Source organism: Calcarisporiella thermophila (genome assembly GCF_041956535.1).
Source record: "Calcarisporiella thermophila strain CBS 279.70 unplaced genomic scaffold VTP21scaffold_8, whole genome shotgun sequence".
NCBI classification, from domain to species: domain Eukaryota; kingdom Fungi; phylum Calcarisporiellomycota; class Calcarisporiellomycetes; order Calcarisporiellales; family Calcarisporiellaceae; genus Calcarisporiella; species Calcarisporiella thermophila.
In genome coordinates, this window is record NW_027192198.1 from 1,158,451 (window position 1) to 1,172,041 (window position 13,591).

Sequence of the window (13,591 nt, forward strand, 5' to 3'; positions counted from 1 at the left end):
TGGTTGGAACAGCACATAGTGTAGATCCAACAGTGTTTAATAATAAAGCCGCTGTTCTAATATTCCATCCATTCAGGAGATATGAGCATTCAAAGGAAAATTGTTAAAACACGCTGTCACATTTTTCCCTACTTGTATAATTAGGTCTTTGACTATTTTCAAGCTCCGACAACCCTATAGAATCCATATTGTTTTTATTTATTAAAATATTTCAATATCTAGTATGAACCCCCTTTGCTTTTATCACAGACTCCAGACACCGTGGCATTTTCCATATAATTTTAGCACACAACTCTGGTTCTATCATCTCCTACTCTTCCTGCAGTATATCCCAAAGTGACTGGGCATTAGCCGGCCGCTGCTCACGAAATTTGATTCTTTTGTCCAATTCATCCCACATAAATTCAATCGGATTTAAATCAGAGGGCTGAGCTGGCCATTCTAAGTACGTAATATCGTGATTGCTATCCATTCAACTGTACCACGCGCGGTATGCTCAGGATTATTATCATGCTGGAAAATGATTTGATCCTTGTCCAATTCATACCAATCGAGCTTTCTAATTAGTTCTCCTCCTAAAATGTCCTGATAGAGTTGTGCTTCTAGTCCCTTCTCAATTCGGCACATGAAGCCAACTCCTTTGGAAATGATGCATGCCCACACGGTAACCGACCCATCGTGCTTGACTGCATTTTTGAAATGACGTTTGCTTAAAGGAACGCCTGGAGTTTCCCAATTATATCTTCTTGTACCTCTGCCGAAGACTCTAAATCTACTCTCTTCTGACCGTATTACACGCTTCCAGCCATCGAGACTCCAGCTTCGATATTTACATGCAATAGGCTAGTCAGGTTTTCCTATGATTAGCTTTCAAAAACGGCTTTTTTTTCCACACTATCTCGAACTCATTTAGTTTCGTTGCATTGCGTTCCTTACAATTGTCACCAACAAATCGACATTGTAAACTTCTTTAAGATGTTGCTTTGAAGCTGGTATACCCTCATATATTCCGGGCTTGAAATTTTGTACTAGAACTTTCTCCTGTCTCTCGGTGAGTATAGGTGAGCGACCAGAAGCTGGTTTAGAGGATTCTGGGGCACATAATTTACGATTATTGACGGTGCAGTAGCTTATCCCAAGCTGACGCGAGATCTCTCTGCTGGATATACCCTCATTACATAACAAGAGTCTCCTTGACTGTTTCCGAGATATGCTCCATTGGAGTATGCCAAGCAATAAATTATATTATTGAGAAGACAAGGATGCAGGCAGTTTATAAAAACAATTATTTTAGTTCGAGACTAATTTTTTTTCCAAGATAATGAGCGTTTAAATATTTGTAGAGGTTTGCCTCCGAAATTAAGTGAATGATCGGCGAATATTTCAAGTTCATAACCCATGTATGAAGGGATTATATATGTAACCATGTAGTAGCATAATATTCTACTACATGGTTACATATATATAGCTCTACCTTTGCTTTAAATAATATTTAAAGCATGGGTAGAGCTATCTTCACTATGTATCGCCAATTGGTGTTGTTAGAGTGAAGGAATTTATGGAAGTTAACAGTCAAAATATACCATTTTGAACTCAAACTCTTAGCCGAGTAGAGCAAGGAAACCATGAATACCTGGCTATTCCAAGATGAGCAAGGCGTTTTTAAAAACATTCGAGGGCTAATAATACAGTCTCTCGACTGAATCACGTCTTTCAACATCGCCAGGCTTGCTTATTGAGGTTCAAATTTTATACGTTCGGGAAAACAAATCGAATACAGATCACTTCGTTTACATGCTTTGTTTGACAGGAATAAGGCAAAACGATTGAAAATGGACTGCATCTCATACTGAAAAGTTAAGAAGAAGGCGGCACTGTCAATACGGTAACTCCTCTCAGTGGAAATTCAGGTATCCCAACCTTCCCAACCTTTTTAGTTGCAAAAGTTATAGAATTCATCCACATACTTCAACAATATCCTCAATCCAGTTTCCCACTCTATCATAGCCATCTGGCCAGCATACCCGTCGTGGAATACTTTACCCAATGTGGATGTTACTTCCGGCATAACAGCTCCATAGAACCAAAAAAAAAAGAACTCACACTTTATAGCGAAAAAGAAAGTCGCAATCCCATCATTTGAATCTCCGTTGATCTAGAACGGAGTAAGAATCAGATATCACCTCAACCCAACAGATATCGAGAATCATCATAGACATATTGGGATAGCCATTCAGTGGATAAAGTAATAAATAATACTAGTGCAGATTTCATTCATAGATAGAGACGTAAAATAGCTCAGCTCTGAACTCACTTTGTGGCACTTGTTGAATATGATCTCATTAAAAGTCCAGTTCCAGCCTAAGGCTCCATTTCCCGCATCAGCAGCTTCGAGGTGTTATCGAGTGCAAAGTATAAAAAGAGTAATAAAGTATACGAAATTGGATGCGAGATGATGCATTTTCATTGAAATTTGTATATATATTTCGATCAATTCAATTTTAGGCCGGATGTTAAAATTTCTTTAAGTATCTGAGGGGTGGGGATCTTAAAAGTCCTTAGGCACACCTTCTTTAATGGAGAATTTGGACCACTTTATTCGAAGACGACAGATATGATTCAAATGTTCTCTGAAAATAATGTATTTCGAGGCTAGGTATTTACACATACATATAAAATAAATAATAAAAAGACCCGCTACCCAATACTTACAATCAATAAATTACGCAGGGGACAGGGCATTAAGCTGGTAGGCCAACATATTGTGCTGCTTTAACCCATAGTTCCTCCTGTTTCTTAATACTGTCTGCCGCGGGATTATGGGGTTTAATCCGCTCGTCCAGCCAGTATTTGCCGGAGATTTGCTCTACTTCAGGAGAGAGCGATAGATAGATTGAAGTAAGGGCTCCGCGTTCGGGGCTTCTGAGAAAAGGTTTAAAGGTACGAGTAATGAACCAGAGCAGCATATAGTTTTCAAACAGATAGGTGGAAACAGCACCAGGATGCAAGCAATTGACAGTTACTTGGTTGTTTGGATTGCTGCGCAGGCGACGGTCCAGAGCAAAGGTGAAGAGAACCACCGCAAACTTTGACCAGCAATAGTTAACCCACCGATGATAAAGGCGTTTGTCACGAAATCTTTCGTATTCTAGATTGGGAACTATTGAACAGATGACCGACATTGCATATAGCATAAGTGGATATGACGCCAGGGAAAAAACAATACAAACTCTTGATAATACCTCCATAGTGAGCCGATGACGCAACATTAATAATACGGGCCGGTCCCGATTGTAGGATGGTATCGAGGAGCTCGCGGGTCAAAAGATAGTGTCCAAGGAAATTCTACGAAACAACAGATTAACCTCTGGGCTCAAAAGTAACTACAGCAATGGGGTCTGCTTAGGATCAATACGCACGATTCCAAATTGGCTATCGAACCCCTCTTTAGTTTGTCTCCAAGGAGGGGTCATAACACCCGCATCTAGAGAATTTGGAATTGATTCGAGAGAGCTGTTAGCTTTCCATCACTATCCATGCCAAGACGTGACTTATGGAATAGGTACTATTGACGAGGATATTGAGGGGAAGTTTCCGCTCACAGAACTGACGCGAAAAGCTTCGAATGCTGTCAAAAGAGCCTAAATCCACAAAGCAGTATTCAGCAGCAGCAACATTGCCACATACTTCGTTAATGATATTCGCGGCCTTTGTGCCTAAATCGCGGTTGATATCAAGCATGAATACTTGATAGCCAGCAAGCGCAAGAGCTTTCGAGGTTTGGAACCCAAGACCTCCAGCAGCGCCTATATATTAGTGTGGGTAGAGCTCGAATTAGGGAAGGGAAATTGACAAAACTTTATTGCAGAGAATGCTAAAAGGAATGGAGTTGCTTTTCCATTTTGCTTAATACCTGTTACAATGGCCACTTTGGGTGAATTAGTTTTTGATAAACGAGCATTTTCAATCAGTGTATGAATTCGTAATTCTGCGGGTGGGAGCGCTCTGGTGATGGACTGGTAACCATTTAATAAACCTTCTAGTAGGATAATGAGGATCAACCGCAATTCAATTTTGATCCAACCATGGAGTTTTGCGAGTAGCAGAGCTCCGGAATCGTAAAAGTTCATTTCAGACAAGTATTGTAGAGGGCCGAATTATCAGCTTCCGAATGATCAGGGGAGAAAAACCCCTAAATAAATAGGTCGCGAAAAATGAGACGGCCACTTTTGCCCGTTCCCATCAAATTCGTTAAATTAATTACATATGAATTTCTCCCCGCGGAGAGCCTAAATTCCAGTTCTTTAGCTTAAAATCCTAAGTTTCACCAGAGGGCAAATTGATATTAGTGTGCTTAAGCCTATGAGAAAACTCCGAAGCACAAGACATTCAATAGCTCACTTTAGTCAAATGTGGAGAGCAGCCCCTCTACACATCCTAAAATGGCACTTTCATATAGGTTTCGACTCTACTATTCTCACAGGAGATGATATTCAATGTGCCTTTTCCAAAGCATCCAAGATCACCAGGGGGAATTTATTTGCCTAAGCATGATTGATGCTAAAGCAACTGCATTTTCAATAAAGGGCGTCGCGGAAAAGTGGAAGAAAGAGAAAGAGAGAGAGAAAGAGAAAGAGGCGTCAGAACCCAAAAAAGAATGCAAATTAATCCCTAAGCATTAATTATAAATACAAGAACCAATACAAGAAATAAATAAAAGGAAATAAGTTATTAGGATTATGGGTAACTAGTTTAAAGGAAACTGGGGGAAATCGGAGAGTCTTCTCCCTGGTAAATCATAATATCATACAAGAGGCCACCCAAAAGACCACCGATGGTGGTGCCGAACATTGGTACCCAGAAGTAGTGGTCGAAGGCGGTGAACGGCTGAGTTCCCCAACCGGCAACGAGGGTGAAGAGGCGAGGGCCAAGGTCACGAGCAGGGTTGATTGCATAGCTAAGGGAGGAAGTAAAGGAGGTAAGTTTACCAAAAACAGCGCAGCTTGCTAGCTAGGTAGCACAGTTTCATAGATGAAATCGAGAACCTACCCAGTTTCCCAACCCCAGGAAGCGCCAAGTCCCAAAACGGTCAAACAGATGACGATAGGGCCAACATTACCCGCGGGATTGTTGAATTTGTCACCGGTCGCCAAGATGACCATGAGCAAAACAGCGGTGCCAATGACTTCGGAAAAGAAGGAACCAACGGGGGTCATGAAGGGAGCGGGGAAAGTAGCAAATACACCAGCTATTTAAAGATCGAAACCAAGTGGGAATATTAGTATTTAGAGACAAGTGACAGGTCCCAAGGCAATCACGATGCCATGTCTAGCGTATCGGGTGATCGCCAGTTGCTATATGACATACCAGTTGCAGTGTCGCCAAGGGTGGTGCGGACGCCGCCATCAAAGGCGTTGAGAGCGCTACGATAATTGGCAAAAACGAGAGCAGCACCAGTGAATGCACCCAACAATTGGGCAAAGCAATAACCAGGAACTTTTTTCCAGGGGAAGCCACGGTATGTAGCCATGGTGATGGTCACCGCTGGATTCAAATGCGCACCACTAATACCACCAGCAATATAGACTCCAGCCTAGTGAACCACAAATGTAGAGGTTAGCGATCACGTTGGGCCAAAATGGAGAGGCACCTCATTGCTTACCAAGACACCAAGACCCCAACCCCAGTTGATGCTAAGCCAGTCACCTTTAGCGCCCTTTGACAAGACAACTTGTGCAACAACACCATCACCAAAAATGATGAGCACTAGGGTTCCAAGGAACTCGGCCAGATATTCGCGGAACTAGAGGAGGAGAAGGCAAGCATTCAGACGAGATTAATAACCTAATTTTGACATTGACGGTGCATTGGGGCGATGGGGGGGGGAGGGACTAATTTTCCCCGCACATGTCGAACTATTAATGGGGGTTTCAGCTTACCTCACGTTTCAGCTTAAGGATAGGTTTACGGGATTTAGAGGAGGCGTCGGAATTGTGTTCGACATGCTCGAATTTCTCGTTTGTTGAGGAGGGGGATTGCTCTGAATCGGAGACGTTGACAATCACTCGATCTGTCATCTCTTTACTGTTTTTGCAGGGTAAGGATTAGAGGCTAAGGACTCATGACAGTGTTTAAGGGTGTAGAATTTCCGTAGTATATATATGGTTAAGAGAGGAATCACACTCCGAAAGCTTTTTCTTTTACGAGGATAAGACCGGTGCCAGGTTAGGAAACCGCATTTAGTGCTTAGAGGTTGTCAATATACTGCACAATACACGGCGTTAAATTTTTGCGGAGCGGAACATCTGTGTAATTTGTGTTGTAATCCGTTTTTTTTTCTAATTGTATCCAGAACTCAGCCGCAATCACGACGATGACGGAAAATCACTTTGACTTTTTGTTTACATGCCATGTGTCTGGAAGCATATGGCGCGTTGCCAGACCTTCCTTATAAACCCTGGGGCACCCGCGGTCACTGTGTTCCACCTGCCCTGCGCATGGGTGGAGAGGCGGGCGCCCTCACCGCTCAACTTGCCTTGCGGCCGCGAAATAAAAGCCTTCGCCTTCCCTCTCTCCACCCTCTCTACACGGCCCGGCTAAGCCCAGCTGGCATTGTCGGAATAGGAGCAGGTCTTTGTTCCTATTGGGGGGGGGGGGAGGGCGCGCGCGGGGAGAACAGACGTGGGGTAACGAGAGAGGAAAATCAGGCGCGCTGTACTTCTCCGTGGCAATAGTTGAGCAAGCGTTTGCTACTCAGCCCTACCCGGCCCTGCTCAATCACATGTTTCAACCTGGCCGGCGGAAGAGCTATGTTTATGGTTTTATGTTCTTGGAATACTTTTCGCACACTCCTTTGCTTCTGTTTTTTATTTTTCATGGTTGAGCATGAAAAGAACACCAGATCTTCTTACAACATTCCAAATTTCCGCTGAAACTGCCGCTCTTTTCCTCCTAACTCTGGCGTGGTTTCTAATACGCTTCCGAAATTCTACTGTCCGAAGGCTATCCGTGGGAAAAACTATTGTCAGTGCCGTTACAATACCACATGAGGGTGACGCTAAGTTGATGAGCGGCTGAGTAGGAAAAAAAATATAATTCAAGCTCTCAGAATTCTTTTGGTCACAAAGCCGAAAAGTCACCATTACACGTGATGAGGAATTCATGTTTACAGTTCCTCTCCCCCCGTATCCCACCCATTCGGTGAGACTGCCTTTTTGTTCAAGCATGATCATGAAAGGGTTTGCGTTAAGAGGTTTTGCATAATGGGCAATTCATGTTTGGTCCATGAGCCTGACCAACTCGGTGAATAAGCCACCCGCATTTTTCGGAGAGGCTTGAGGTGATCTGCTTCGCGCTTTCAATTTCGGGGGGCTGGTAAAATGGCGGGTTCCGAACCCCTTTCCATTTTTTTCCGAACTATTATTCTTGCTGCCCAGCTAGTCCGTTATGGATTCGAAACCATCCGGGGAGAGGGGAGGGAGGCTGTCAGTGCACTCGTCTCTGCCCCATGCAGGGATCACTTACCAAGCAGGCTATTTTGATTATCCATCCCCCATTTCCCCTTAAAACCTCATCCGCTTGGCTGAATAATGCAACCGGGCAAAACTTACGATGGGCCGCTTTCCAGCTCCGTCGGGAGGAGGTAAGAAAAGGTGTTCCGAGTAGGGAGGAGTATCAAAATATTTTAAGGCTGCGAACCCGATTGGTACCTTGAATATGGAGAAGAGCCGAAGCGCAAATGGGGGCGGGTTGACTTGCTTTAAATGCCGCATCACCGAACACGGAACACGTAGCGCTCGGGAACGTGGCTCTTTGGAGAGTGGTTCCGTTAGAGCCACATGTTAGCCCTTGGGTCCGGCCGTCAAATTTGGCCAATTTTCTCGGCAGAATGATGGCGTATCGAGCTTGGGCTGCCCATGATTGCATTGTCTCATCTTTTCTCTCTTCCGTGAATTAGCAAGGAACTGTATTTCGAGCGGTATGGAGAGAATCAAAAATTCCTGTGGCAACAGACAAGTTCCATTCTAGCTCAGACGGGCTTCGGTAGTTGAGGCTTAGGATTTTTCACATGATTGCGCACTCGAGGAGTGAGCTTCGACAATTCGCATTATTTCCAAGAGAGAGTAGCAAGGGTCCACGCGATTTATTCACAAGGACTCTTCCACCGCAGATTAGATGGGTTTCCTGAATGGCGAGATATTCTCCCTTTTTCCCATGGAAGGTGTCTTGATCTGATATTGACGTATTTCGTGCAACGTTTTGCGAAATGCGTCAACTGACGTTTGTTGGCTTGCTATGGCAAGGGCGGGATAGCGGAATTGGGAAGAGAGACGATCCATACCAATGCGAGTCGAGCCTAGATAGCCTAATTAAATCCTCAAAACGATCCCAGTGCATGCGCAAAGGGATGAATCATCTGCCGCATTGTAACCAAGTAAACACATCGAATTGTCTTTTAATTTTTAAAATAGACGGCAGCAGCCATGACAACAGTAACCTCTACCACCTTGACAAACATATAAGAATGATAATGTGGGTTGAATATTAGCACAATTTAAACATGGAAAGGGATCGTACACAAAACGTAAAAGCAAGTATAACAACAATTTCGACGGATTCGGGTGCGAAAATGGGCGCCAGGCGGTATTTTCGGGTCATCAGGTCCGAGCGCACCCCCCCCCCGAGGTTCCAGCAAATAAAAAATAGATTTAGGAATAGATATTCGAGCTTTTATGGCTCTGATTCATAGTATTAGCGGCGGCGACGGCGGCCGAGAGCCAGGCCATCGCCGGGTCGGAGATGGACTGTGTCTGGTCCGGCGGCGGGTAGTGGCTGGGGGAAAACTCCAGCTGTTGGGGGGAAACGGTGAGTATTTCGGGGAAGAAGCCAGGAGAAAACTCCTGAATGGGTATCATGCCGGGGGAGAGCTGGAACGGGAGCGTGGGCTGCGGAGCTAGCGCACTGGAAGGCGAGGAGAGGGTAATGGAGCGGGAAGGCGCCTCCGACGATGAGGACGACGACAGTGATGGCGGCGATTTGTGCAGGCTCTTCGCGGCGAGGGCGTCTCCCGCCGAAGCGCCACCGCCACTGCCTCGATTTCGCCGTCGAATGATGTCGGTCTTGAGGCTGAGAGGACGCACGACCCCATGCAGCCGGAGGAAGAGGCCGCATGCGTTGCACAGGGGCCGGCCGTTCGCATCGCGGCGCCAGAGGGGGGTGTTGCGGGTGTGGCAATTGGTGCACTCGGTGGAGCTGGAGAGCGAGGGCTTGACCCCGCGGTTTCGCGGCTCCTTTTTGAGCGAGGGATGGCCAGAAGCCTTAGAGCTAGCCTTGGTTTCAGAGGGCGAGAATTTCCTCTCCGGGGTACCCAGGCCCGGGTTCCAATTCGATCCCAGATTCCTGGAACTGGGAATTTGGAGGTCAAAATCGCGAGCCTCCTCCAACTCGCCGGTGTGGGGAATGGTGATGCTCGCGGGGGCGTACTGGCGCTTCGTGGCCACGCCGCGAGGGGAGGAGGAATGGCGACGGTGGTCGATGTCCTGGCTGCTCCCTACTTCCTGTTCCGCTGGCGCCTCGGCCGCCTTGGCCGCTGTTTCGTCACTCCGGCCCTTTTTCCTCTCGCCCTCGTCTTCCTCCATGACGTCGTCCAGCTCCGCCACCTTTCGTTTCTTCTTCTTCTCCATCTCTGCTTGGGCCTCGGCCCGCTGAGTGGACTCCACCTTGGCCATTGCCATTAGGCGCCAGGTGATGTTCTCCAGGCGGGCGCCGTGCGGTAGCGTGTTCTTTGCGCGGGAATAGAGACGCCAAGCGCTCGCGGCCAGCATGCCCCGCTTGACACTGTCGTGCACGTCGAACACGGCGCGCTTGCGCTCTGCCCATGCAACCGCCTCCGCATTTCTGTTTTCCCCGAATTTGGGCGTGGTGGAGCGTTCCAGGAGGGATGCGAGAAATGAGACCTTGTGATTGACTCCGCTGCTACCACCTATCATTGGTTGACAATAGGTTTCTGGAATGGGATGGGTACTGGAGGGGGATGGGGGAAAGGATGGGGGAAGAATTCAAAGGTGAGAGAATGAAGAAGGAATGGAATGAAACCAAAAAATATGAATTACTTGCACCCTTAATTTGGGAAAATTCCGACTTCTCCCGCCGACGGCGATTTTAATGTTTAAGAGAGGGGGGGGGAGAGAGCATATTTCTCAAAAATCACGCGAAAATGATCGCCCAAAAGATCGGGAACCTTGGCTTCAGACCAGTTTTCAGACCAACTAAAAATAAACCTGAGCTCTAAATTAAACCAAAATTCTTAATATTCTTTATCAGTTTTCGCCATTTTATCGGGGCCTTCGCTTTGACCAGGATGTTCGAGTTAATAGAGGTAGAAGGAAAGAATCGGGGGGAGGGGGGAGGGGGGAAGTGGGAGAGAAGGGGTCACTCCCCATTCACCACTCCGTGTATGGATCTCTGCCCACCCTTAGGGGCAAAAAGGATGGTGGAAAGACGAGGGATTCATAGGCAAACGAAAGCGGCAGACGAGAAATTCTTCTTCTATTCGTAGCATTAGAGGTGGAAATAAGGAAGAGTTCTTGGGATAATTATAACGAAAAGGAGAAATAAATTAGAGTTGGATGAAGCGAGATTAGAGCATAGGTTTAATACAAGATATATAGGAAAAAGCACAGGAGTAACAACGGCGGAAGTTATTAGAACAAGGGCGGTGGTTTTGTTTTTTCATCTCTAGGATGGAGTGAGGAGCTCGCCTCCACATTAGCAGCAGCCGTAGGCAGGGTTGATAGGGATGGGATAGGTGGCATTCGTGTTTTCGACCTCGAGGAAACGGGGCTTGCGGCGGCCCTGGAGCCTTTGCTCCAGCGCATAGCCGAGCGAGATGAGGGTCGGCTCGCTGTAGGCAGTGCCCCAGAACGCAATGCCAAAAGGCACGCCCCAGGGATCGATGCCGGCGGGCACGGTGACCATGGGGTAGCCGGCGAGGGCAGGCACTTGGGTGGAGGGGGACAGGTTGTCGGCAGGCACGATCAACGCGTCCAGGCGGTGTTTCTTGAGCACGTAGTCGATGCCCTCCTCGCGGGTGTATTTGCGGTTGGTGCGGAGGGCCTCCTTGTACTCCTTGGTGTGGGTGCCGGTGGTCTTGTCGGCCTCGATCAGCACGTCCTGTCCGAAGTAGGGCATCTCGGTGTCAGCGTGCTCCTCGTTGTACTTGATGATGTCGGAGAGGGAGTGCACGCGCGAGTTCTTCAGCTCCTTCAGGTACTTGTTGAGCCCCTCCTTGAACCCGGTCTTGCATACCAGGAACTCGTTCGGCATCCATGTCCAGCCCTTGCCGAGGTTGATTTTTTCGGGGTGGGGCAGGTTGGTGTTGTTGACGACGGTGGCGCCGAGATCCTGCATCAGGCGAATGGCCTTCTTCAGTTGCGGGATTTGGTTCTTGGTGGTGGGCGACTGCCAAATATCCCCCCACGGAATGCCAAGCCGCTTTCCGCGGAACGCATCCTTGCGCAAGTACTTGGTGTAGTCGGGCTTGGCTCGATGGATCTGCTCCCTCGTGACGGGGTCTCTCGGGTCCACGCCGCGGATCACGTTGAGCACGTGCACGGCGTCGCGCATAGTGCGGCCGATGCAGCCCACCGTGTCTTGCGCAGCGGCGAGCGGGATCACTCCGGCACGGGAGGTCAGGCCCAGGGTGGGTTTGATCCCGACCACGCCATTGCGTTGAGCCGGGGCAACCACGCTGCCATCGGTTTCCGTCCCGATAGCAACCGCGATCATGTTGGCGGCCACAGAGACGGCAGAGCCCGAGGATGAGCCTCCGGGGTCCTGGGTGGTGTTGTAGGCATTACGGGTCTGTCCCCCACGGCCAGACCACCCCTCTGAGTAGGAGGAAGCGCGAATATCGGCCCACTCGCTCATGTTGCTCTTGCCGAGGATGATGGCACCAGCCTTGCGCAACAGGGTCACGATGTATGCGTCACGGGGGGGTTTGGAGCCAACCAGGGCAAGACTGCCGGCGCCCGTGTTCATCTTGTCCTTGGTAGCGATGTTGTCCTTGACTAGAATCGGAATGCCGTGCTAAAAAGCGACGACAGGTTAGCACTAGTTGAAGCCGCAGATTCGAATGCATTACTCACCAAGGGACCACGGACATGGCCGTGTCGGCGTTCGTGGTCGAGCTTGGCTGCAATCTCTTCCCAATCGGGATTGAGCTCGATTACGCTGTGGAGATGCGGGTTGAGTTGTTTGATGCGCTAAGAAGGAGAATGAATAAAAGCACAAGTCAGTAAATATCCCGCCAATCAAGGAACAAAAAAGGCGAAGCCAAAGCAGAAGAGACGGCCAGCATCCTCGTACCCTGATATAGCATTTAGTCAGCTGCACAGAAGTGAGCTTGCGCGAGGCCAGCGCGTGCTGCATCTCATCGAGAGTTGCCTCCTCAAGCTGGAATCCGTAACAATCGGACATGCGAAATTTCACGTGGGCGTCATGGTTCCCTCCACGCTTATCGTGATGGCCGTGGTGGTTGATCTGATGGTGGTTCCCATCGTGGGCACTAACCAGGGGGGTAGAGAGAATGGCCAGGATGGCGGTCGAAATTAGTAAAAGGCGCATGACGGGGGGGGGGGGAGATTAGGGGGACGAGTTAGAAGGATGGGGAGAGGCGAATTAGTGGAGACTCAATGGGAGGAAAAGGGGCGTGAGGGCGATTAGGCCAATCGTTGCGGCGGTCTAACGAAGGAAGATATGAAAGAGCTTTTGAACTATTAGGCACCGGAATGGAAAGGATTATAAAGGTTTTTGGGGGGGAAAGCAATCCAATGAAGCAGCGAACCACTAAGACGCTGAGGATTCCGAGATTAGATTTGGGCTCCGAACTCATTCGAGAACAACCAAGACAGCCCGGAAGACTTGTTTCAATTGCACAGACTGCGGCCAGCCTCTTGTACTCTGCGGCCAGGGCATCCTTGCAATCCTCGGGCCACCAAGAGGTTATATAACCTAGCACTAAAACCTTGTTTTCTCCACACCAAATGCTGCGCAGCCTCAAAGCGGGCCCCGCGGCGCATTCGTCAAAGAGCCTATGCCCGCTGCGGCGTACGAGGGGAAAACCTAACGTTGGGCAGAGTTAAGCTTTTAGCGCACACGCTGGAGAGCCGGAATCCCAGACAATAAAGCTTAACCGACGCTTGATCCCTGCCCTCGAGCTTTTTTTTCCCGAGCACTTGTCCGCAACGACAAAGCGCCTATTGTCCCTCCATCTATCGGCTTCGCTCCCGTCTGCAGCAGTGCTCCAGCCATATCGGCTCTAATGAATCGTCGCCGCGATCCTCGCAGCGGCCCGCCGCCGTTGACAGCCCCCGCCGCCCGATAAGATAATGCGTCTCAGGACGAATGCTCTGGTTGCGCTTGTGTTCCCAGCGGTCGTACCTTTCGTAAGCAGCGAGGACTGTGATGAAATTTTTGGAAAATTGGAAAAATAAAATCGTGGTGGTTTGTCTTTTTTCCGGGTTTCGCTATCAACCAAAATTATTGACGTTCCTTTCCAGTCTTTGGCACGGCGGTTCATTTCCCCCTGCCT

General features: G+C 48.3%; 7 protein-coding genes across 7 annotated transcripts; 1 reads left to right on the forward strand and 6 right to left on the reverse strand.

Moving 5' to 3' along the window:
- Positions 1–2,741: 2,741 nt before the first annotated feature.
- Positions 2,742–4,130, reverse strand: VTP21DRAFT_11322 (uncharacterized protein; the record flags this gene model as incomplete). The annotated part of the gene is made up of 5 exons (XM_069390755.1): positions 2,742–3,160; positions 3,243–3,345; positions 3,420–3,484; positions 3,552–3,806; positions 3,914–4,130. 5 exons carry the CDS (start codon positions 4,128–4,130, stop codon positions 2,742–2,744), a joined length of 1,059 nt encoding a protein of 352 aa, XP_069252871.1.
- A 622-nt stretch (positions 4,131–4,752) lies between these two features.
- VTP21DRAFT_11323 (uncharacterized protein) lies at positions 4,753–6,077 on the reverse strand (the record flags this gene model as incomplete). Its single annotated transcript, XM_069390756.1, has 5 exons — positions 4,753–4,957; positions 5,050–5,248; positions 5,368–5,593; positions 5,663–5,803; positions 5,940–6,077. 5 exons carry the CDS (start codon positions 6,075–6,077, stop codon positions 4,753–4,755), a joined length of 909 nt encoding a protein of 302 aa, XP_069252872.1.
- Positions 6,078–7,271: 1,194 nt separating this feature from the next.
- Positions 7,272–7,926, reverse strand: VTP21DRAFT_11324 (uncharacterized protein; the record flags this gene model as incomplete). The annotated part of the gene is made up of 3 exons (XM_069390757.1): positions 7,272–7,436; positions 7,611–7,709; positions 7,759–7,926. The coding sequence occupies 3 exons, from the start codon at positions 7,924–7,926 to the stop codon at positions 7,272–7,274; spliced, it is 432 nt and encodes a 143-aa protein (XP_069252873.1).
- A 782-nt stretch (positions 7,927–8,708) lies between these two features.
- VTP21DRAFT_11325 (uncharacterized protein) lies at positions 8,709–9,989 on the reverse strand (the record flags this gene model as incomplete). Its single annotated transcript, XM_069390758.1, has 1 exon — positions 8,709–9,989. One exon carries the CDS (start codon positions 9,987–9,989, stop codon positions 8,709–8,711), a length of 1,281 nt encoding a protein of 426 aa, XP_069252874.1.
- Positions 9,990–10,216: 227 nt separating this feature from the next.
- On the forward strand, positions 10,217–10,741 carry VTP21DRAFT_11326 (uncharacterized protein; the record flags this gene model as incomplete). The annotated part of the gene is made up of 3 exons (XM_069390759.1): positions 10,217–10,255; positions 10,324–10,378; positions 10,578–10,741. The coding sequence occupies 3 exons, from the start codon at positions 10,217–10,219 to the stop codon at positions 10,739–10,741; spliced, it is 258 nt and encodes an 85-aa protein (XP_069252875.1).
- Positions 10,742–10,767: 26 nt separating this feature from the next.
- Positions 10,768–12,624, reverse strand: VTP21DRAFT_11327 (uncharacterized protein; the record flags this gene model as incomplete). The annotated part of the gene is made up of 3 exons (XM_069390760.1): positions 10,768–12,087; positions 12,147–12,263; positions 12,367–12,624. 3 exons carry the CDS (start codon positions 12,622–12,624, stop codon positions 10,768–10,770), a joined length of 1,695 nt encoding a protein of 564 aa, XP_069252876.1.
- A 31-nt stretch (positions 12,625–12,655) lies between these two features.
- Positions 12,656–13,311, reverse strand: VTP21DRAFT_11328 (uncharacterized protein; the record flags this gene model as incomplete). The annotated part of the gene is made up of 2 exons (XM_069390761.1): positions 12,656–13,122; positions 13,194–13,311. The coding sequence occupies 2 exons, from the start codon at positions 13,309–13,311 to the stop codon at positions 12,656–12,658; spliced, it is 585 nt and encodes a 194-aa protein (XP_069252877.1).
- Positions 13,312–13,591: the final 280 nt, after the last annotated feature.